The sequence below is a fragment of the Macaca nemestrina genome, chromosome 11 (genome assembly GCF_043159975.1).
Source record: "Macaca nemestrina isolate mMacNem1 chromosome 11, mMacNem.hap1, whole genome shotgun sequence".
Lineage (NCBI taxonomy): Eukaryota > Metazoa > Chordata > Mammalia > Primates > Cercopithecidae > Macaca > Macaca nemestrina.
This window is the reverse complement of record NC_092135.1, coordinates 69,265,604-69,290,988: the sequence shown is the minus strand read 5'-3', so window position 1 is coordinate 69,290,988 and position 25,385 is coordinate 69,265,604. Positions and strand designations below refer to the sequence as shown.

At 39.3% G+C, this 25,385-nt stretch overlaps 1 protein-coding gene across 1 annotated transcript in view; it reads left to right on the top strand.

Moving 5' to 3' along the window:
- LOC105483247 (methyltransferase 8, tRNA N3-cytidine) overlaps positions 1–25,385 on the top strand; it is a 225,457-nt gene that overhangs the window by 40,229 nt on the left and 159,843 nt on the right. The window contains 6 exon segments of the mRNA XM_071072927.1: positions 13,589–13,809; positions 13,811–13,884; positions 13,886–13,928; positions 15,930–15,979; positions 21,334–21,397; positions 22,235–22,374. Of these exon segments, the coding sequence (XP_070929028.1) occupies positions 13,589–13,809; positions 13,811–13,884; positions 13,886–13,928; positions 15,930–15,979; positions 21,334–21,397; positions 22,235–22,374 (592 nt within the window).

Genomic DNA, 25,385 nt, shown 5'->3' with positions numbered 1-25,385 from the left:
AATGAAAATCAACTAGAAAATCTAGAAGAAATGGATAAATTCCTGGACACATACACCCTCCCAAGACTAAACCAGGAAGAAGTTGAATCCCTGAATAGACCAATAACAGGCTCTGAAATTGAGGCAATAATTAATAGCCTACCAACAAAAAAAAGTCCAGGACCAGACGGATTCACAGTCGAGTTCTACCAGAGGTACCAAGAGGAGCTGGTACCATTCCTTCTGAAACTATTCCAATCAATAGAAAAAGAGGGACTCCTCCTTAACTCATTTTATGAGGCCAGCATCATCCTGATACAAAAGCTTGGCAGAGACACAACAAAAAACGAGAATTTTAGACCAATATTCCTCATGAACATCGATGCAAAAATCCTCGATAAAACACTGGCAAACCGAATCCAGCAGCACATCAAAAAGTTTATCCACCATGATCAACTGGGCTTCATCCCTGGGATGCAAGGCTGGTTCAACATATGCAAATCAAACGTAATCCATCATATAAACAGAACCAAAGACAAAAACCACATGATTATCTCAATAGATGTAGAAAAGACTTTGACAAAATTCAGCAGCCCTTCATGCTAAAAACTCTCAATAAATTTGGTATTGATGGGACATATCTCAAAATAATAAGAGCTATTTATGACAAACCCACAGCCAATATCATACTGAATGGGCTAAAACTGGAAGCATTCCCTTTGAAAACTGGCACAAGACAGGGATGCCCTCTCTCACCACTCCTATTCAACATAGTGTTGGAAGTTCTGGCCAGGACAATCAGGCAGGAGAAAGAAATAAAGGGTATTCAATTAGGAAAAGAGGAAATCAAATTGTCCCTCTGTGCAGATGACATGATTGTATATTTAGAAAACCCCATTGTCTCAGCCCAAAATCTCCTTAAGCTGATAAAGCAACTTTAGAAAAGTCTCAGGATAGAAAATCAATGTGCAAAAATCACAAGCATTCCTATACATCAATAACAGACAAACAGAGAGCCAAATCATGAGTGAACTCCCATTCACAATTGCTTCAAAGAGAATAAAATACCTAGAAATCTAACTTACAAGGGATGTGAAGGACCTTTTCAAGGAGAACTACAAACCACTGCTCAACAAAATAAAAGAGGACACAAACAAATGGAAGAACATTCCATGCTCATGGATAGGAAGAATCAATATTGTGAAAATGGCCATACTGCCCAAGGTAATTTATAGATTCAATGCCGTTCCCATCAAGCTACCAATGACTTTCTTCACAGAAGTGGAAAAAACTTTAAAGTTCATATGGAACCAAAAAAGAGCCCACATTGCCAAGACAATCCTAAGCCAAAAGAACAAAACTGGAGGCATCATGCTACCTGACTTCAAACTGTACTACAAGACTGCAGTAACCAAAACAGCACGGTACTGGTACCAAAACAGAGATATAGACCAATGGAACAGAACAGAGCCCTCAGAAATAATACCACACCTCTACAACCATCTGATCTTTGACAAACCTGACAAAAACAAGAAATGGGGAAAGGATACCCTATTTAATAAACGGTGCTGGGAAAACTGGCTAGCCATATGTAGAAAGCTGAAACTGGATCTCTTCCTTATACCTTATACAAAAATTAATTCAAGATGGATTAGAGACTTAAATGTTAGACCTAAAACCATAAAAACCCTAGAAGAAAACCTAGGCAATACCATTCAGGACATAGGCATGTGCAAGGACTTCATGTCTAAAACGCCAAAAGCAATGGCAACAAAAGCCAAAATTGACAAATGGGATCTAATTAAGCTAAAGAGCTTCTGCACAGCAAAAGAAATTACCATCAGAGTGAACAGGCAACCTACAGAATGGGAGAAAATTTTTGCAATTTACCCATCTGACAAAGGGCTAATATCCAGAATCTACAAAGAACTTAAACAAATTTACAAGAAAAAATCAAACAACCCCATCAAAAAGTGGGCAACAGATGTGAACAGACACTTCTCAAAAGAAGATATTTATGCAGCCAACAGACACATGAAAAAATGCTCATCATCACTGGCCATCAGAGAAATGCAAATCAAAACCACAATGAGATACCATCTCATACCAGTTAGAATGGCGATCATTAAATGTCAGGAAACAACAGGTGCTGGAGAGGATGTGGAGAATTAGGAACACTTTTACACTGTTGGTGGGACTGTAAACTAGTTTAACCATTGTGGAAGACAGTATGGCGATTCCTCAAGGATCTAGAACTAGAAATACCATTTCACCCAGCCATTCCCATTACTGGGTATATACCCAAAGGATTATAAATCATGCTGCTATAAGGACACATGCATATGTATGTTTATTGTGGCACTATTCACAATAGCAAAGACTTGGAACCAACCCACATGTCCATCAGTGATAGACTGGATTAAGAAAATGTGGCACATGTACACCATGGAATACTATGCAGCCATAAAAAAGGATGAGTTCATGTCTTTTGTAGGGACATGGATGAAGATGGAAACCATCATTCTGAGCAACTATCGCAAGGACAGAAAACCAAACACCACATGTTCTGACTCATAGGTGGGAATTGAACAGTGAGAACACTTGGACACAGGATGGGGAACATCACACACCGGGGCCTGCTGAGGAGTGAGAGGAGGGGGGAAGGATAGCATTAGGAGATATACCTAATGTAAATGACAAGTTAATGGGTGCAGCACACCAACATGGCACCTGTATACATATGTAACAAACCTGCACATTGTGCACATGTACCCTAGAACTTAAAGTATAATAATAATAAAAAAAAGAAAAGACAAATATTTAGGTTGATGGATATCCCAATTACACTCATTAGAAGGTATTAAATTATCACATGTACTCTGAAAATATTTATATCTATTATATATCAATAAAAATAAATGTTTTATAAACTTGACAATGACAAGCATTGACAAGGCTTTGGAGAAATTGGAGCCCTTGTGTATTGTTGGCAAGATTGTAAAATGATGTGGCTGCTATGGAAAACAGTATGGAAGTTCCTAAAAAAATAAAAAGTAGAACCTGCCATATGACCCAGCAATCCCACCTCTGTGTTATATGCAAAAGAATTGAAAGCAAAGTCTCAAAGAGATATTTGCACACCTATGTTCGTAGCAGCACTATTCACAATAGGCAAAAAGTGGAAGTACCCTAAAATGCCCATTGTCAGATGAATGGTTAAAACAAATGTGGTGTATACATAAAATGGAATCATATTCTGGCTTAAAAAGGAAAGAAATCCTGTCACATACTACAACATGGATGAACCTTGAGGACATTATGCTAAGTGAAATAAGCCATCGCAAAAAGACAAGCACTGTATGATTCCACTTATTTAAGACATCAAAAGTAGTAAAATTCATAGAACGAAAAATGGTGGTTGCCAAGGGCTCAGGAAAGGGGGGAAATGTAGAAAATTTAAGACAATTCCCTCTTAATCCTACTGTTGTAACATAATTGTTTTTAGTTCACCATTTAGAACTTTTACCTAATGTGTACATAATTTTAAGCAGTTGTAATTATAATACATATATAATTTGGGCATCTACTTTTTTAACCTCATATTATTTCATAAACACTTTTTCCATAACAGGGGGAGTTGTCATTTAATTGGTATATAGTTAAAGTTTAGCAAGATAAAAACATCCTGGAGGTCTGTTTCACAACAATACGAATATACTTAACGGTACTGAACTATACATTTTAAAATAGTTAAGATGTTAAATTTTACATTATGTGGTTTTTAATCACAATTAAAAAAAAAAAAAGCACACTACAAACAAAAGAACTTGGCCTGTGTCGTCCTCATTGCGTAGCTGGGAACCCACAGACACTTTGCCCAACTCTTATATTCTCTTCATAGGACTTTCTGCCTTATTTTTCTTAAAATGATTTCTCCCTTGGAACATATTGGTTCTTTTTTTTTCTTTTTAAAAATAGTTTATAAAATAGACACAGAAATTTATACAACTCATAAATGAATTCTCGCATAGTTCAATTAATTTTCACAAAGTGAGCACACCTATGTAAACATCACCCACCTCAAGAAACAGAATATTACTATTAACCCAGAAGCTTCCATGTGCTCCTTCCTAATTACAGTACTCCCCCTGACCCCTGACCCCACTAATCCCACAAATAGTGGCCCATAAGGGCTGCTATTCTGGCTTCTAATACAGTAGATTAGTCTTGCCAGAACAACTTGGTTCTGGTCATCGTTTTTTGGTCACTGTTGTGGCAATATCAGTGTAACCGTTAGATAAAGCAAGGGTCAGCAAACTATAGTCTGTGGTCCAAATCCAGCCTGCTGCCTGTTTTTGTAAATAAAGTTTATTGGAACACAGACACACTCATTTGTTGACATGCTGTCTGTGGTCACTTTTGAGCTATAGTCACGGTATTGAGTAGTTGCAACAAAGACTGTTGCAACTGGCCCACAGAGACTAAAATACTATCTGGCCCATTACAGAAAAAAAGTTTCCAACCCCTGAGATCCAGTTTTGTTTCTAGATTGATCAACTGTCCTGGAACTCCCCAGGGAAAGATGTTAGCATTCCTCTGTGTAAACCAAGTATAGGGAAGATCACTAATCCCACTGGTAGTTAACTTTGGTTCTGGTGACTTTAGTCTACAAATTGAGGCCAAAGTTTGAAGCAGTGGTAGCTGGGGAGCCTAAGCTAATGAGACTGCCCTCATTAGCTGCCCTTATCTAGTGAAGAGGGCAGTGTCTACCTATCTTATCTTCTGGTATCATTTGCTATTCTATAGAGCCAGTTCTCCATCCTCCTCCTAAGCTCCCTATTGTATCCTGGAGGATGGACAGAAAACGAAGAGCACCTGATCCACAATGACATCATTCTATTTTTATGAGCTTCAACCATGAAGTCCTTGAGGGAATACAGCCAGGGAGTATTAGAGTTGGATTTGAGGGTGCATACCAGTGGCAGTACTGCTTACAAATCAGCCAATATTGCATTCCTTTGCAGGAACTCTATCGCGCTGTTTCTGAGGAAGTATAACTTTGCTTCTTTGCCAGCAGCTACACGGACATATTTTCTGCATTACTCAAGCTTCTGCTAGTGGCCACCTGGATGTGACAGACAGAGTCAAGCCTAAACTGAATTAAAAGTTGTCAGCCATCTTAATTCATTTCCAGGAAGTTAAAAATTATCCACAATATATTTCCTGATAATAGGAAAAACCAAGGATTTTTTTGCCCTATTTTGAATATTTCTGTTTAGAACATAAATAGATGAGCAGTGCTGATAATGTTCCCTTAAAGTCCTCTGTATGTGGCTGCCTATTTTGTCCTATTTATGTTAACAATGAACTTGAGTGAAGCTAATGAGAAGGTTATTTTAGGGCCTTGGAAACCACAGTAAAGGAAAATGACAGTTCCCATAGAACCGTAGTGTGACTGAAATAGAAAGGTGGTGACTGGCCTCTCTCTGTAGAAGCAGGAAAAGCAGGCAGGAGAGGGTTGATGATACCACTTTGAAGCATTTGATTTGCTTATTAGTATGTCCAGTCTCTTTCTGTGCAAGTTTTCTGACTGCTGTGGAGACACAGAACAAAAAATTCCATTTCAAAATGACTCAAAGAGGTAGAGGCTTCTGCTAGGTCCCTTCTGCATCCCCTCTGTAACACTTCAGTGTGGTGGACTTCATACCTCTCAGGGGACCACTGCAGGGAGAAGGAACGCATTATGGGGGTGACCATCTTATCACACGTAAGCAAGAGCGCACTGAGCAATAACTGAGGCTGCCCGGAGGGTGGCAAAGGAAGAATATTTTTGTTCTGAGGAACCATGTTGAGTGGCAGGACGTTACAGTGAGAGCCATCCAGTGCAGTTTCTGCTAGGGATCACAGACGTGCCAGTCTGCAGCACCCTGGGTGAGGCTTCGAGTTTGATATTTAATGTCTCTGATGAATATGGGTCAAGGCAAATAGATTGTTTAAAAGCTCTACTTTCAAACACTGTGAGAACCCGGAGGAAGCCATGACTTGGCTCTTTGGCAAGTGCCTCTGTGAACCACCATCTTTTCTTATCTAGGCAATCCTAAGTCTTTGAAAGAGCCAGTGTTGTCCCATCACAGAGTATTCTATATGCAGATTATTATACAGCAGAAGCACTGTTTATTGATCTTATCTCACTTTATTTTAATGCAACGGGGAGGAAGTACTAGTTGTTCTCCCATGCTGGCCAACTCTCTGGCACATTTCTTTTGGTCTCTGTGTGTCTCAGGCTCTCCTGTCACTCCCATTTCCCATTTCTCACATATTGTCTCAGCTGTTGGTGAGAACTGAAGTCAGGAAACACTCTCACAATCTGAAAGTAAGAAATTATGCATCACAAATAATAGTCTTGCTGCAGGATGGTTGACATTTCATTTTTGTTATTAAAATGTATATGGCATCTAGGACCGGATGCAGTGACTCACACCTGTAATCCCAACACTTTGGGAGGCCGAGGTGGGAGGATCTCTTGAACCCAGGAATTTGAGACCAGCCTGAGCAACAGTGAGACCCCATCTCTACAAAAAATTTGAAAGTTAACTAGGCGTGGTTACATGTGCTTGTAGTCCCAGCTACTTGGGAGGCTGAGATGGGAGGATCACTTGAGCTCAGGAGGTAGAGGCTGCACTGTGAGCTATGATTGCACCACTGCACTCCAGGCTGGGCGCAGAGTAAGCCCCTGTCTCAAAAAAAAAAAAAGTATAGCATCCAGGCCCTCATTTCTTTCAATAAGATTGCCCAGATTAATGATTTTTATTTCCACATTTCCTTTTTGTAATTTATTTTCAATTTTACTATAGCTCAAATTTATTTTAAAAGCAAGTTAATTCAGAGAAATGAAAGATACATTTGGCAATTTTTGAGTTAACATAATTATATTTTATAATTTCCTAAAAAATATCTCCAGTGTGTCATATCTCAGTTATTTAGCAAATATAATGAGTCTTTTTAACTGAATAACAAAAGCAGCTGCTATTTTTACTTTAAAATATCCTGTAATTAACTGTCTACCTATGGAAAGTTATCTATGTCAAGCAAAAGAATGAGTCTCACTATACTTCACTTTGTGAATATCTTACCATTGAGAGGATGTTCTATGTGAAAAAAAAAAAATATGGAGAGAGTAGCTAAAAGTTTTATGCTTATAAATTTAGGTTATTTGTTTATAAGCTGACTTTGTTTAAAATTTTATGCAGTGCTCTTAGAAACATACTTTTAATTTCATAAGTTTAAAGAGTTTTCTTTTATTAGACAATGAATTTTCTCACTGATGTGTGGAAATTTCCAACTTTGAGAGCTCAAGTATTTGCGTAATTGATGTGCAAAAATAACTTTAAATTGCTTTTTGTTACATGGAAACCTAGAATAAATTTTCATAATTCATATTAATCATATTATGTCATACATAAATGGTTTAATTCAATTTCTTAGTTGTGATGTTCAGTGTGATTCAAAATGAATTCTGAATATTTAAGGATGGTTAGTGTGCATATTCCTTCTTTCCCTCAGCAATATTGAATTTAATAAGTGAAAAATTGAGAATTTGCTTCATTGGGCTGTACTTAAACAGATCGCTACATCCCTCTTACTGCCACTGGCATAAAGCAATTAACTCTGAATCACCAACCTAGGAAAGAAAAAAGAAAAAAAATTTTCCTCCAAGAAAAATTGATCATTAATATACCTGTTTAGAAAGTCAGTTAGACAAGATGAAGACAGGGCAGATTTCTCCACACTATATTATTTTATCATTACTGACCTGCCTTACCAGCAGCTTAATACTGAATATTTCACTCATGGTCAGAGCAGTAATTCCTCCAATTCCCCTGTTAACACAGATACTCTTGCAGTTCAGGAAATTAAATCATACACTGAAGGTGTTTGTTGTCTCATAATCATAATTATGATGATTGACCAAGCCATGGGGTCTCAGAAGCTCTCACACATTAATGGGAACTATGGAGTTGTCAGCACTGATTGGAGAAGCTGCTGAAAGCCAAATTGCAGACTCTGGTGCTGCTTCTCTGTTTTGTTTCTGTCCCACAAACCCATATATTCTCATAGAGCATTTAATGTTCCTGTTGCTCATCATTTCATCATATAACTTTGCATCGTTTATATTTCTTATAATTCAAAGTATGAGTTTAATTAATTATGTATTTCTGATCTATCTTAATGAAGGGTAACTCCAATCAGCATTATTTTTACAATGTATTTACACTGTAAGCCACAATGAGGTTTTAATTTCAACTTGATACTTCATAATCGAGAAGAAAGTATGAATCAGAAAAGCAGAGATTATTTTCAGGGGTTTCATATTGACTTTGTGTTAGGGAGGCAGTGTAGTGTAATGGGAGAGAGCCTGGGCTTTAGAGTTTAGCAGACTTAGGCTAGGTTCTGACTCTGCTCTTTCTGACTGGGTGACCTTGGGGAAATTCTTTATTCCCTCTGACACTGAATTTCTTTCTCTGCAAATTGGAATAATAAAATCTATCTGAGAGATACTGCTAGGATTAAATGGGGGAAAAATCCAAGTAAAGCATTTGACGTAGTGCGTAGCCCATAATAAACATGTAATATGTGTTATTGTTGTCATTTTTAATGCTATTATCGGTATAATTTATGTAATTATCTGATTTCTTTTCTCCTAATTCCTGAGTGGGAAATAGTTGGAAAAGGCTTGAAAATATGTATATTAGCAAACCCCGACTATTGTCTTCTAATAGTAATCGAGCTCTTTTTATGGATTACATAGGCTAGAGTTGAATTTAGATGCTTGACATGTTTGGTTTCTGAACCAGATTGCAGTCACGTCACTACAGATTCATTTTCTCTTTAAATTGTAAAAATTAAAACAGTAGTACAGACTCATGTTTAAAACAGCAATCTGATCCAAGATTTTGTAGTCTGTAGAACTGATAATGTTTAATGTTCTCCATAAATTCATGGGGCTTAATAGGAAAGTACACAGAATTTTTAGAGCTTAAACAGACTTTAGAGATACTACTCTAATTCAAACCCTTCATCAAATGAGGAAACTCTGTAGGCAATTTGAATGAAGAATTCAGCTAAGATTCTTTATCTTTGTGTAAGAAGTAGATACAGCTTTGCAAAAGAAAGAGCTACCTAATAATGATTAAATTGTTATCATTGCTTCAAATTTTCATCTTATTGTTATGAATGACTATAAAATAAATTTTAGAGCTGCCATCAATGTACATACTGTTCTGTGTATTTTCTCTTAATATTATTTTCCTTTATTTTATTTTTTATTTTTATTTTATTTATTTATTTATTTATTGAGACGGAGTTTCACTCCTGTTGCCCAGGCTGGAGTGCAATGGAGTGATCTCAGCTCACTGCAACCTCTGCCTCCCAGGTTCAAGCAATTCTCCCGCCTCAGCCTCCTGAGTAGCTGGGATTACAGGCATGTACCACCATGCCTGACTAATTTTGTAGTTTTAGTAGAGATGGGGTTTCTCCGTGTTGGTCAGGCTGGTCTCCAGCTCCCAACCTCAGGTGATCTGCCCTCCTTGGCCTCCCAAAGTGCTGGTATTACAGGGATGAGCCATCACACCTGGCCTATTATCTTTTATTTTTAAATTGCTACATAAGGTTACCCTCTTTGAACTGCATGGTTTGCTTGCTCATTCCCATGTTGTTGGGCATTTGAGTTTTCCTCACTTTTTCCTAATATAAATAGAACTGCTATACACATCTTCTGTTTTTGTGTTTTTTTTTTTAAAGTAGAGACAGGGTCTTGCTTTGTTGTCCAGGCTCATCTTAATTCCTAGCCTCAAGCAGTCTTTCTGCTTGGGTCTTCCAGTGTCGGGATTACAGGCATGAGCCACCTCGCCTGGCCGCTATGCACGTCTTTTATTAGGTTACTCCCCTGCACTTCTCCCACCCCACTTAATTCTTACAGGAATATTCCCACAAATTAATCAAGATAGAGTATTACAGTACATTCTAGTTACTGGTAATTGGGCTCAAACTCACTTCACAGGTAGCTTGATATTGTAAACTCAAATACTATAGATTTCACTAAATATAGGTCTTCTTAGGTGGCTGCTTTTTGTTAGGCAGAAAATCTTTTACCTGCATGGAATGAGTTACAAAGAGATTTTTTTTTTTTCAAGGTAAAGGAAGAAGGGAAGGCTTGAGAAGACCCTGGGGAAATTTGACTCCTTTATAATTTCTCCTGAGTCTGATTTTCAGAGTGTCATTTTGTTTTCTTACACAGTATATCAGGCATACTCCAATTTTTAAAAGTGGAGATATACCAATGTTATTGAAAAAGAAGGAAAATAGAGATAGAAATATTTAAAAGACAAATATATAGTTTTAGATTAACCATAAATAGGTTTCTTTCCATTAGTGCAGAGGTGAGCATGTTTTGGACTTAACATCACATAATTCTTTTGTTACAGAGATCTACTTTCATTTCTCAGACCTTAAATACAGATGGGAGTTTCAGTCTTTATAGCAGTCTTGCTGCCAGATACAATTCAGTCTTGATGGGAAGGAAGTCTTGTGGCCAGATGGGTGGCGATCCATGGTACAAGGCCATAAAGATAAAATTGGAAAGAAGAAAATTAAAACTATAAGGGCCTCAGGACAGGTCTTTGTAACAAAGATGAACCTGATTACAGGCAACTGCTTGTTCTGAGAGTAGGGGCTTCTTTAAAATTGTGAAGGAAATGCATCTCTTATTTTTATTTTTAGTTTAATTTATTTTTGGAATATATAATAAATTCACATAGATCAAAATTCAAATGAAAATTCTCCTTCCAACTGTGATCCCCAGCCACTCCTTTCCTCTCCCTAGAGCCAACCAGTATTACTGATTATGTGATGATCCTTCCAGAAGTATTTTGTACCTTCTACAAGTGTGTGTGTGTGTGTGTGTACATGAATATTGTACATGTAACCATACACGTGTATTTTCTTCTTATTTTAATGAGTGGTTACAGAATATAGACACTGTTATATACCTTGCTTTTTCACCTAACACCAAATCTTGGAAATTATTCTGTATTCCTAGAAAGAAAGCTTTTGCATTCTTTGAAAATACTTTTAAAATGGCATGTGTCTACAGTAGGTTAAAGTAATTTCTAATGCGTGGATTAGGCCTATTACATAATAGCACTCAAGAAATTGTTGTTGCCTGTAGCACTGCCCAAGAATACAAAAAAAAAAAAAAAAAAGCGGCGGGCTGGGGAAGGAATTTGCCAGGTGCAGTAGCTCATGCCTGTAATCCCAGCAGTTTGGGAGGTGGAGGCAGGCAGATCACTTGAGATCAGGAGTTCGAGACCAGCTTGGCCCACATGGTGAAACCCTCTCTCTACTAAAAATACAAAAATAAAATAAAAGGAATGTTTGCTGAATAAATGAGGGAGAGAGTGAGTTACTTTATTAATTTAAGGAGCAAATAGGAAGAGACAGAAAGCTAAGAATTACCTGAAGCTCTAAGACTGTTGACCTAACCCTGACCTCAGGATGACATCATAAAATGCATATTTGTTTTAAGAGAATCAGAAATTTTCTTTAAGGCTTCATCTTGGGACATGTCAGTGGGAAGAGATGCCTTGGAGGTTGGGGGAAGAATGGAGTTATGGGATGGCCTCCAGATTCCAAAAGTCAGGAGACATGGCCATGGATTCACTGTGATGGGGCTCTAGGACTTAGAACAAGTGAATTTAGGTCCTTTCTTCAAATGCAAAAAGAGGGGGTTGGAGTAAATTATTCCAATGGATCCTTTTAGCTCTTAAATTGTGTTGTTTATAATTTTGAAATTTCCTGTCTGATCACCAATTAGGACATTTGTTATGCTGAAATTGTATTTGTAAATACATTAAAAATGAGGTATCCTTTCTTTTTTATATTTATTTATGAGACAGGGTCTCACTCTGTTGCCCAGGCTGGAGTGCAGTGGCACAATTATTGCTCATTGCAGCCTTAAACTCCTGGGCTCAAGCAGTCCTCCTGCCCCAGCCTCCTGAGTCACTTGGACTACAGGGCATGAACCACTTGCACCAGGCTCTTTTTTTTTTTTTTTTTTTTTTTTTTTTTGAGACGGAGTCTTGCTCTGTTGTCTGCTGGAGTGCGACGATGTATTCTCTGCTCACTGTAAATTCCTCCTCCTGGGTTCAAGCATTTCTCTTCCCTCGGCCTCCTGAGTAGCTGCGATTACAGGTGTCTGCCACCACACCTGGCTAATTTTTGTATTTTTAGTAGAGATGGGGTTTCAACATGTTGGCCAGGCTGGTCTCGAACTCCTTACCTCAAGTGTCCATCTGCCTCATCCTCCCAAAGTGCTGGGATTACAGGTGTGAGCCACCACGCCCAGCCCTTATCCTTTCTTTTTTTTGAGACAGAGTTTCACTCTTTTTGCCTAGGCTGGAGTGCAATGGTGCAATCTCACCTCACTACAACCTCCACCTCCCAGGTACAAGTGATTCTCCTGCCGCAACCTCCTGAGTCGCTGGAATTACAGGCACCCGCCACCACCCCCAGCTAACTTTTTGTATTTTTAGTAGAGACAGGGTTTCAGTATATTGGCCAGGCTGGTCTTGAACTCCTGACCTCGTGAGCCACCACACCAGGCCCTTTCTTTAAAAAAACCACACAGGTTATTGGTAACAATGTGATTTTTTTTTTTTTTTTTTTTTTTTTTTTTTTTTTTTTGAGACGGAGTCTCGCTCTGTCGCCAAGGCTGGAGTGCAGTGGCGCGATCGACTCACTGTAAGCTCCGCTTCCCGGGTTCACGCCATTCTTCTGCCTCAGCCTCCCGAGTAGCTGGGACTACAGGCGCCGCCACCTCGCCCGGCTAATGATTTTTGTATTTTTAGTAGAGACGAGGTTTCACCGTGTTAGCCAGGATGGTCTCGATCTCCTGACCTCGTGATCCGCCCGTCTCGGCCTCCCAAAGTGCTGGGATTACAGGCGTGATTGTTAAGATAACAAAATTAGGCTGGGCGCGGTGGCTTATGCCTGTAATCCCAGCACTTTGGGAGGCCAAAGTGGGCAGATTATGAGGTCAGGAGATTGAGACCACGGTGAACCCCGTCTCTACTAAAAATACAAAAAATTAGCTGGGCCCAATGGCGGGGGCCTGTAATCCCAGCTACTTGGGAGGCTGAGGCAGAATGGCATGAACCTGGGAGGCAGAGCTTGCAGTGAGCCAAGATCATGCCACTGCACTCCAGCCCGGGCGACAGAGTGAGACTCCGTCTCAAAAAAAAAAAAAAAGATAACAAAATTAGAAAGTTGTTTGCCATGATTATATTTCTCACAAAAATTGGCTAAACTATTAAGATAGAAGCAGATTTACAGGGATAGGACTAAATATCCCACATTTTGACACATTTTGAGAGAATTAAAGCTCTGTAGTTTCAACCTTTTATCAAAATATAATATTAAAGTTATTCACTAGTAAATATAATTGTCATAAATGATAATGTATATGTTTAACAATATTTAATTATCAAGATAGTAGCTAATAGTAAATATAATTCATAGTGAAATAAATCTTTCTTTTTCCTCTTTATTTTAGTTAAGTATGAGAGAGAAGCTAGTAAATACTGGGACACATTTTACAAGATTCATAAGAATAAGTTTTTCAAGGATCGTAATTGGCTGTTGAGGGAATTTCCTGAAATTCTTCCAGTAGATCAAAAACCTGAAGAGAAGGCGAGAGAATCATCATGGGATCTTGTAAATACGAGTGCTACAAATTGTTTCTCAAGAATGCACTGTCCTACTATGCCTGAAGAAAAAAAATCATTATGAGAAAAGTTCTGGCTCTTCAGAAGGTCAAAGCAAAACAGAATCTGATTTTTCCAACCTAGACTGGATTGTTTCCCGGTAGCAATGCCACTTTCAGGATACTAGAGGTACTGTGCTTAAGGGACAAAAATGGGAGGTGACAAATAATTTGAAAATGTACATTCTGTATTACTTTATTGATAATGCAGATTTTTTTTCGGTAGAGAACTATCAAATCTAAATAAGCATTCAGTATACTTTGGTGCATAAATAATATTTAAGGGACTCATGTCTTTTAATCAGTCAAGTTTTAAGCTTGTGGTTTAAATTTGGTTTTGTTGTGCTTTTTTTTAAAAAAAAATTGTCTGTTTTCATTTTAATCTGAGGTTAGTTTTAAGTACTAATGAAGTTTTGGCCTTAATTTTTACTCTTTGTTATTACCCCTTTTTAGGCGAAATAGAAATAAGTGAGATATATAATTTGCTATAATCTGGTGTAACCTTGGTTTTCTATTTTTACAACTAAACCCTGTCTTTCTGATTTTAAAGGCAATGTATACTGATTAGAGAAAATTTGCTAACGAGGAGATAAATTATCACCAATCCTACGAACAAAGGATTTAACCACCATTAACATTTTAGTGACCTTTTTCTTCTTCTTCTTTTTTTTTTTTTTTTAGTTTTTGTTTTTTTTTTTTTTTTTGAGACGGAGTCTCGCTCTGTCACCCAGGCTGGAGTGCAGTGGCCGGATCTCAGCTCACTGCAAGCTCCGCCTCCCGGGTTCACGCCATTCTCCTGCCTCAGCCTCCCGAGTAGCTGGGACTACAGGCGCCTGCCACCTCGCCTGGCTAAGTTTTTGTATTTTTAGTAGAGACGGAGTTTCACTGTGTTAGCCAGGATGGTCTCGATCTCCTGACCTCGTGATCCGCCCGTCTTGGCCTCCCAAAGTGCTGGGATTACAGGCTTGAGCCACCGCGCCCGGCCTTTTTTTTTTTTTTTTGAGACAAGAGTTTTGTTCTTGTTGCCCAGGCTGGAGTGCAGTGGTGCCATCTTAGCTCACTGCAGCTTCTGCCTCCTGGGTTCAAGCGATTCTCCTGCCTCAGCTTCCCGAGTAGCTGGGATTACAGGCGCCTGCCACCACACCCAGCTAATTTTTTTGTATTTTTAGTAGAGACAGGGTTTCGCCATGTTGGCCAGGCTGGTTTTGAACTCCTGACCTCAGGTGATCCGCCCGCCTTAGACTCCCAAAGTGCTGGGATTACCGGCAGGAGCCATGGCGCCCGGCTGACCTTTTTCTTCTTTTGTTTATTACTGTACATGTATTCTAAGTTTTGTTTGTTTCTATTTAACATGGTATCATAAGCAGTTTTCACTATCTTTAAAAATTCTCTATATTTTCATGGCTAGAAAATATTTTACTATGTGGAGTACTATAATTTTACCTATCTATTTTCACACTACTGGACATTTTAGTTTTTTCAGGTTTTCTGAAGCAAACATCTTTGGGTATAGACTTTAGCTGCATTTTCTTTTATTGTTTTAGCTTAGATTTTCTAGTTCATAATTTATGAAGTTTTTGATACTTTTAAAACATATTGCCCACTTGCTTTCTAAGAAGTTGTACTAATACCATTCCATGATGGTGTATGTCTGTTTCATCACACCCTCATTGATTGAAATATTATTTTAATGTTTCCCACTTTGTTAGACAAAAATTGTGCCTTGTTTTAATATGCATTTCTTTGATTACTAAGTAGGTCACATAATTCAAATGTTTAGAATCATTTGTACTTCTTTTGTGTTTTGTCCATTTTTTTTCTCTGCTTATCCTTTTCTTTCTAATGAGCCCTGCCCTTTATCATATATATTGCAGTTTTCTTCACAGAGTATTGGTTATTTTTTAATTTGGTTTATTTTGGGTTTTGTTGTGTAAAAATTTTAAACGTTTCCATAGTCAGATTTCTTAATGTTTATTCCTGTGATTTATTTCATTGCTTTTGAGTTTAGCAAACTCTACTGAACCCAGAGATCCAATGAGTCTAATTGTTTTTTTGTTTAATAGAAAATCTGACATTGGTGACAAAAATTTAACCTTGCTTTTTTGATATTTGCTTGTTCTTTTGATTTTAGGTTGGTTGTGGAGCTGGAAATAGTGTGTTTCCAATTTTGAACACTTTGCAGTGAGTTTTAAGAGTTTTCTTTCTACAGAATTTTACATATTTATGGAATGTTGAGAAATTCTGGGAAAATATTGTCATGTGTGTGCCAGTAGTGTTTCTAATTCTTATATGAACAGTGGCTCAAGCAAATTTCAAAAGAAATGTCTTAATCTCAATGTCTACTTTCATGTGAACTGGGAATTACTCTGAACATAGTGTTTCATAGCCATGGGTTGTCCATCATTGTTTTGAAGTAATTTTTTAAGCTTATGTGTATATGTATGAGAGAATAAGAAAAGAGGAAGCGGACCAGGCATGGTGGCTCATGCCTGTAATCCCAGCACTTTGGGTGACTGAGGTGGGTGGATCACTTGAGGTCCGGAGTTCGAGACCAGCCTGACCAACACAGTGAAACCCCGCCTCTACTAAAAATACAAAATTAGCCAGGCATGGTGGCACATGCCTGTAATCCCAGCTATTTGGGAGGGTGAGGCAGGAGAATCTGCTTGAACCAGGAGGCGGAGGTTGCAGTGACCCAACTGCATCATTGCACTCCAGTCTGGGCAACAAGTGCAAAACTCAGACTCAAAAAAAAAAAAAAAAAAAAAGAGGAAGTGAGTTCATCCTTCCACTGAGCTGTGAACTGCTAAACTTCAGAGCTTATTTACTCTTCCTGGATACTTAGATGTCATTTTACATATAGAGAACTGAATGTAAAGCTTACAACTTAACCCTCATTTTGTCATCCCTTCTGAAGCAACACCCTATGTAAGATGTTTGCATGCCAAATCATTGTGTCTAGGCTTAAAATTATTTGGAGGTAGCAGCAACTCATCCTAAGACTCAAAAAAGCAGCTGGGCGCAGTGACTCGTGCCTGTAATCCCAGCACTTTGGGAGGCTGAGGCAGGCAAATCACAAGGTCGGGAGTTCAAAACCAGCCTGGCCAATATGGTAAAACCCCATCTCTACTAAAAATACAAAAAATTAGCTGGGTGTGGTGGCAGGCACCTGTAATCCCAGCTACTCGGGAAGCTGAGACAGGAGAATCACTTGAACCCATGAGGTGGAGCTTGCAGTGAGCTGAGATGCACCACTGTACTCCAGCCCAGGCAACAGTGCAGGACTTCGTCTCACGAGAAAAAAAAAAAAAAAAAAAGCAGAGTTTGACTACAGAGACAGAGATTTGCTCCAGGCTCACCCTTCCTGTTCAGCATTTCACCTCTGTCTTTTACTCTTTCCATGATGAACACACAAAACTCTTCAAACACCTTTTATCTATGGCCAGTCTGCCAAGCTCTGTTCTTTTTTAAGTTTACACATTATTTTTCCATTATAAAATCAGCATTAGCACGTTGCAGAACATTTTCATTAGAGGGAAAGGGGAGGGAGGGAATCACTCATCCCCATCATCCTAACATAGCCAATGACAAAATTTTTGTTTTAATTCCTTTCAGTCTTTATGCATATTTTTAAATGATGTGATCTTTTAAATTTTTTATTATGAAAATGTAAAAGCATCTGGGGCCTGGTGCGGTGGCTCATACCCGTAATCCCAACACTTTGGGAGGACAAGGCAGGCAGATCACTTGAGGTCAGGAGTTCAAGACCCCCTGGCCAACATGATGAAACCCTGTCTCTACTAAAATTACAAAAATTAGCTGAGTGTGGTGGTGCACACTTGTAATCCTAGCTACTCAGGAGGCTGACGCAGGAGAATCGCTTGAACCCGGAAGGCAGAGGTTGCAGTGAGCTGAGATCACACCCACTCCAGCCTGGGTGACAGAGCAAGAGACTCTGTCTCAAAAAAAAATTTTTTAATAAAAAATAAAGCATTCAGAAAAGCAAAGAGTACAGTGAATTTCCATATGCCCACCACCTCAATTCAACAATTACCAATATAATGCCAACATCATGACACTTTGTCTTTGATTATTTGGGATATAGTTCCCAAAACTTAGTATACTCTCTAATATTGTTGTAAATCTAACATAATGAATAGCGAGTAATTCCCTACTATTATTTAATAACCAGCTAATGTGGCCAGGCATGTGTGATACTGGTAAATTTACAGTTCTGAATGTCCTTTCTCTTTGTGTTTTTGTTAGTTTTGTTTTCCTTTTTCTAGTTTCTGGGCTGAAATTTCCAATTTCCTTATGTCACATACCCATATTCCTTTACCCCAGTGATCTCTGAGCTTATAATACACATAAATACACTACAATGGCAGTTGATTGTGTGTTACTTTATGACTGATCTCAAGGTATTATTTAGCGTGTCATTTCTTTATGCCTTGTCTCTCCAACCACTTTTTATATTCCTTAAGGCAGAGGACATATTTTATCCTAATCTGATTTCCCAGGTTGCCTAACAGTACAGCATAGTTAGAGCTCAATACATATTACCTGATTAATATCTCTGATTCCCCCACTTGCTAGTTACATTTTTCACCTCTCTGCTTCTCCCTTCAGCTTGTAATTGCAAGCTCTTGGTTCCTCACTCCCTAACTCCTTCTTTTTGGCTGTGTCTTTCTTTCCCTCTTACCCGTGTTTTAGAAATTACTGTAGCTCAATAACCTGAGATAATTAATTCATCTTTAAAAGGCAACCAGTGATTAGCCTTCCAAAGGAATGATTAGACTTTTTTTTTTCTGCTTAAGAAATTATGTTTTACTACTTTTAGAGAGTATAGGATTAATGTTTTACATTTTCAGAATATTTTACCATAATTAGACCTCTAAAATGAAGAGGTCATATCATTCTCCAAGGATCATTTAATTCATAAACCCCTGCCAAGAGAGTCCTTGGTGGTGTGATGGTAGTAGTGATATTTACACCTGTTTGCTGGGAGAAGGGCCAAGGTAGTCAGCTGATTTTACAGAAAGGTTCTGGGAAGTCATTGAGTGGTCACAAGACATCAACCTGGGCTGCTGATGCAGTGGGAATTCCATTTCAGAGGTCATGCTGCCACCCTGGCAGGACACATGGCAAATAGCACATGCTTTCCTTTAGCTCCTAGACTGTTCTATATCTTATGGGTATTCGGTTTTTTACTGCCCACAGGTAGACTGCAAACCTTTTATAATGAGCTAGACATACCAGTGTCCAGAAAAGCATTTTGAGCTATATGGAAGTTTTTTGGGTTTTGTTTAGTTTTGTTTTGTTTTGTTTTGTTTTAGAGGACTATGTTAGTGTTTAAGTTCCTGGAAGGCAAAAGCAATCTCCTTTAATAATAATAGTGACGATAATAATAGCAACAACAATTATAATAATGACTAACATTTATTGAGTGCTTACTCTGAGTCAGACACCTTTCTGGAAACTTTAGCTATAAGAATCCATTCACTTCAAACAACCATCTTAGATGCCATGTTTATCTCTTTTTTAAAGATGAGGGGACTGAATTAAAGAAGAGATTAAGCAACTAGCCCAAGGTCACGCAACTAAGTAGTAAAGCTGAGAATCAAACCTTAGGCAGTCTGGTTCCAAAGCCCTTGCCCTTAACCTTTAGCCACATAGTGCTACATGTATCTGAGTGTTTGCTGATAACATTTCAAATATATTTCAAACCACCCAGCAAATTACAAGTCACAATTACATGGATTTCATAGGAAACAACAGGGGAACATGTAGAAGTAAAGTGCTATTTTTGTTTGACAGATGAGAAAAGACCAAGCAGTACAAGTTTTAACTTTGATTCAGTAACTTTGATTTAACTTTGATTCAGGTTAGCTTTTCATAAACAAATCCTATTCATCATACTTTAACTTATTTGGATAGATCTTAAAATGAATGCAAATCCCTAGTGCCATAGAATGAGTGAATTATATGTTAACATAGTTATTCATCAATGAGTTGCCTTTAAGAATATAATCTGAGGCCAGGCACAGTGGCTCACTCCTGTAATCCCAGCACTTTGGGAGTCCGAGGTGGGTGGATCACCTGAGGTCAGGAGTTTAAGACCAGCCTTACCAACATGGTGAAACCCCATCTCTACTAAAAATACAAAATTAGCCGGCTGTGGTAGTGCATGCCTGTAATCTCAGCTACTTGGGAGGCGAGGCAGGAGAATTGCTTGAACCCAGGAGGCAGAGACTGCAGTGAGCCGAGATCGTGCCATTGCACTCCAGCCTGGGCAACAAGAGCGAAACTTCATCTCAAAAATAAAAAAAAGAGTATAACCTGAGCCTGGGTCAGATTTTGCTAAATGCATATTTGGGCTTGTATTCCATATTTATTTAGAAGTTCGCCTTGCTTGGAATGCTTCTTGAGTCAGATTAGAAGTCTTAATGATATGCTTCAAGGCCCACCTTTTTATCCTGCCATATACCAGTTTGGGCTCTCAGGATTAGTGCTGCTTCTCATCCCTGCATGTTACTCCCACTTCTAAACTCTTCAACCATTTCCCCTTCTTGTCACTTAACGATATTAACCTCCTCCTTCAGAAATTTTAAGACTTATACCTCAGGGTGCTGGCCCTCTCCACACCCCTGTAGAAGTTGTATAAAACCAATTATGTTGCCAACTAGACTAGAAAACCCATGAGAGCCAGGACCATCCTTACTGTTTAATGACATGCTGAACTCTTTCTGTAGTTCAGACATGGTACTAAGCAACATGATGCAATGATTATTTGATACCAGCATACACAGTATAATCAGGAGGAGTACTGGCCTACAAATTTCAGAGTATATGACTGCCTTAGTAACCATGAACCAGCCATCATTACTGAATTTCAAATAAAGGCCAAACAGAACATATTTAAGTTAAGAAGAGGCCAATTAAAAATCATATCGCCTATTGGCCAGGCACAGTGGCATGCATCTGTAGTTCCAGCTACTCAGGAGGATGAGGCGGGAGAATCACTTGAGCCCCAGAGGTCGAGGCTGCAGTGACCTGTGATTGTGCCACTGTGCTCCAGCCTGGGTGACAGAGCGAGACCCTGTCTCAAAAAAAAGCTGAGGGGTGGGGGTGGAAATACTTATTAACGAGTCAGACCTACAGTTTCCTTTCTTCTCTAGTTTGAGCATTTCTGGACTCCAGATGTAAATATTTCTCCTGGCCGAGCACAGGGGCTTACACCTATGATCCTGACAGTTTGAGAGACTGAGGCAGGAGGATCATTTGAGAACAATAGTTCAAGACCAGCCTGGGCAACATGGTGAGACCCCATCTCTACAAAAAAATCTAAAATTAGCTGGGCATGGTAAGGCACATCTGTAGTCCTAGCTACTCAGGAGGCTGAGGAAGGACAATCGCTAGAGCCCAAGAGCTCAAGGTTATAGTGAGCTATGGTCGCGTTACTGTACTCCAACCTGGGGAACAGAGCAAGACCTTGTCTCCAAAAAAATAAATAAATATTTCTTCCATCTTCATAGGAACTCTCCAGAGTCCTTTCTGTATTGTTGTGATTTTGCTTCTGGAGCTGGGGAGCTCATAAAGGTATGCTACTCCCAGGAATCATACCAACTGATGCCTAAGGTATTACCCCAGAAAAATAAAGTTGTTTTGATTTTAAGATCACTAGAGGTGGGGCGTGGTGGCTCATGCCTGTAATCCCAGCACTTTGGGAGGCCGAGGTGGGCAGATCACCTGAGGTCAGGAGTTCGAGACCAGGCTGGCCAACATGGTGAAACCCATCTCTACTAAAAATAAAAAAATTAGCTGGGTGTGGTGGCACATGCCTGTAGTCACAGCTATTCGGGAGGCTGAGGCAGGAGAATGGCTTGAACCCGGGAGGCAGAGGTTGCAGTGAGCCAAGATCACACCATTGCACTCCAGCCTGGTGACATAGAAAGAATCTGTCTGAAAGAAAGAAAGAAAGAGAGAGAGAGAGAGAGAGAGAGAGAGAAAGAAAGAAAGAGAAAGAAAGGCCAACAGCACATAAGAAATGACCAGAAAGGGTACTGACCTACAAAATTTAGAATGTATACCTGCCCATGAATAATTGTAGTCCAAGCAGAACGTCTTTAAGTTCAGAAACAGCAACCCAGAGCAGACCTCTAATAATACTATCTGCTAACTCAGAATACCCTCCTCTACTTTTAAAGTTAAAAAGGGATTGCGAAGGATATTTGTTATCAAGGCCAAGAGCTAGCCTTAATTTTTTTAGGGCAGCTGGAAATAAGCTAACAATACTGAATTGGAAAAAAGTGTTCAGATTGACAGAGGAAAGGCTTTTGGGAGAAAAGGTTAAAATTTTGACCTTTTTATTAAAAAAAAAAAAACCCGGAAGTCTACTAAGTCCTCTTTTTGCTTTCTGTTCCTTTATCATGACAGTCACACTCGTCCTACAGAGCAGCCCAGTGTTTTGCCTTTGTTCATGATGTATGTGATGATGGCTTACCTTACCCTTTTCCAGATGGGATCCTGGATGTCATTCTCCCTGTCTTTGTGCTCTCTTCTATTCATCCTGACAGGTAAATGAAGACGAAAGGGCAAAGCAGATGTGTAAAGCTCCTTTATCAGTAGTGGTTTTCAGAACTATCAAAGCAAAAATGACAATTTTTGAATTTATTATTTAGTGAGCGACATTATGTATAATATGGAGCCTTTTAATGGCAGTTTTTCCTTTCTTCGTACTTTTAGACAGAAACTGGTCAGACTACTTCATTAATGAGCTTTCTGTCACTGTCAGAATGAAGTGAGCATATTCTGGCAAGACACATACCTATTAAAAGTGACAGTGCTTCAAGGAAATTACAAATTCAGAACAATCTAATAGACTCCCAAGAGGGAAATTGTACTTGGCGATCAGAAACAAACATCTTTAGTGTAGTGTCTTCCTGAATGTTCATGAAGAGGTGGGCTTGGGATCTGTTTGGCTTCACACAGGCCTGTTGATGGGCTTTAAAAATTTTGTTCTAAAGAAGCACACTAGGGAATTAGGAGTTATTAAGATTTGCCAGATTATCCTTGGACCTTTATGATCTAAGGTTAGCCTGATGCCATCATTTAAATATTTATGACTTAAAGTTTCATACAGTGTTTTAAAACTATAAACATAGCTTTTCTCCAGAGAGAAAACATAAAGAGATATTACCAGCAATTAAAATGATTACCTTTCTTAAATCTTGCCACCTTCTATGTATTAAAGGGTAAGTATCAGGTCTGTGCTTTCATAAGGTTTCTTAACATTGGGTTCTCATAGTTTCCTGGTAGGAGATACAGACTTGGCGTCAACCACTTTTTGTTTGATGAGTATGATGACCTTTTTCCATAGAAACTGAGTCACCATGTGCTTATTTCTTTGCAATTAAAAGGCCACTAGGACCTTTATAATTCTTTTACTTCCCATTGAGAAGTGAGCACTTTGATTACTTGTAGAAGAATAAATTCCATTTCCAAATAAATCTGAAATAAGATACATTAGCACCTAGTGAGGTATGTCAGGTTTTATGAAGCTACTGTTTCCTCCCAGTTTCTATAACCTATTTCTTTCTGCTAATCTGTTTAGACTGTAGGCATTGTTCAGGTACTAATAGAAAGATGTCATCTATGTGTTTGGTATCCTCATATGAACAGTTAAAAGGATGGAGGAGGCGGATAGAGAACAAGATTTCCCATTTGATACCCATAACAAGAAACATTTAAATTCTACACATAGCCACAAAAAGACTATTTGAAATTAGTTCAGATAATGTATTTTCTCGTGATTTGAATTGAATGTTAAAGAGAAGAGAAAGGCTGGGTGCAGTGGTTCATGCCTATAATCTCAGCACTTTGGGAGGCCGAGGTGGGTGGATCACCTGAGGTCAGGAGTTCCAGACCAGCCTGGTCAACATGGTGAAACGTCGTCTTTACTGAAAAATATAAAAATTAGCCAGGCATGGTGGTGGGTGCCTGTAATCCCAGCGACTTGGGAGGCTGAGGCAGGAGAATTGCTTGAACTCAGGAGGTGGAGGTTGCAGTGAGCTGAGACTGTGCCATTGCACTTCAGTCTAGGCAATGAGAGTGAAACTCTGTCTCAAAAAAAAAAGAGAAGAGAAAGCAGATGCCTTGGGAAGATTGTGTCTATCATATAGCATTTCATTCTATTTATTATAAAATGAATTTAGATGTATCATGACAGTGACCACTGTCTTACCTACATAGAAATGATCGAAAAATAAGGTGAATGAATAGAAAAGGGACAATAGTAAATTTTTTTAAAAGGCAAGGCAGGCCGGGCCGGGCACGGTGGCTCACCCCTGTAATCCCAGCACTCTGGGAGGCCGAGGTGAGCGGATCACGAGGTCAGGAGATGGAGACCATCCTGGCTACCACAGTGAAACCCCATCTCTACTAAAAATATTTTTAAAAATTAGCCGGGCATGGTGGTGGGTGCCTGTAGTCCCAGCTACTCGGGAGACTGAGGCAGGAGAATGGCGTGAACTTAGGAGGCAGAGGTTGCAGTGAACCGAGATGACACCACTGCACACTGCCCTGGGCAACAGAGCAAGACTCCATCTCAAAAAAAAAAAAAAAAAAAAAAAGGCAAGGCAGGCCAGGAGCAGTGGCTCACACTTGTAATCCCAACACTTTGGGAGGCCGAGGCAGGAGGATCACTTGAGGCCAGGAGTCCAAGACCAGCCTGGCCAACATGGTGAAACCCCCATCTCTACTAAAAATAGAAAAATTAGCTGGTTGTGGTGGCACAGGCCTGTGATCCTAGCTACTGGGGAGGCTGAGGCAGAAGGGTCGTTTGAACCCAGGAGGTGAAGGTTGCAGTGTGCCAAGATTGCACCACTGCACTCCAGCCTGGGCGACAAAGCAAGACCTTGTCTCAAAAAACAAATAAAAAGCTGGGTGCTGTGGCTCATGCCTGTAATCCCAGTACTTTGGGAGGCCAAGGCAGGTGGATCACCTGAGGTCAGGAATTCAAGACCAGCCTGGCCAACATAGTGAAACCCCGTCTCTACCAAAAATACAAAATTAGCCGGGTGTGGTGGCACACACCTGTAGTCCCAGCTACTTGCGAGGCTGAGACAGGAGAATTGCTTGAAACTGGAAGGCAGAGACTGCACTGTGCAGAGATCGTGCCACTGTATTCCAGCCTTGAGCAAGACAGAGTGAGACTCCATCTCAAAAAAATAAATAAATAATAAAAATACAAAAATTAGCTGGGCGTGGTACCACACGCCTTTGATCCCAGCTACTTTGGAGGCTGAGGCAGGAGAATCGCTGGAACCTGGGAGATGGAGGTTGCAGTGAGCCAAGATCACGCCACTGTACTCTAGCCTGGGTGACAGTGAGTAAGACCCTGTCTCAAAAAAAGAAAAAACTAAAGGCAAGGCAATGTCTATAGTGTCACTTAGGACTATAGTAGTAGATTCAACCCCAGAAAAGTTCTAGAAAAGTAGCATCTTGGTAGCTTGGAAAATTCAGGCACAAGTAAGTGGCAAGCAATTTGGCTAGATCCTGAGTCTGGAGGACCCAGCTTAAATGGGAA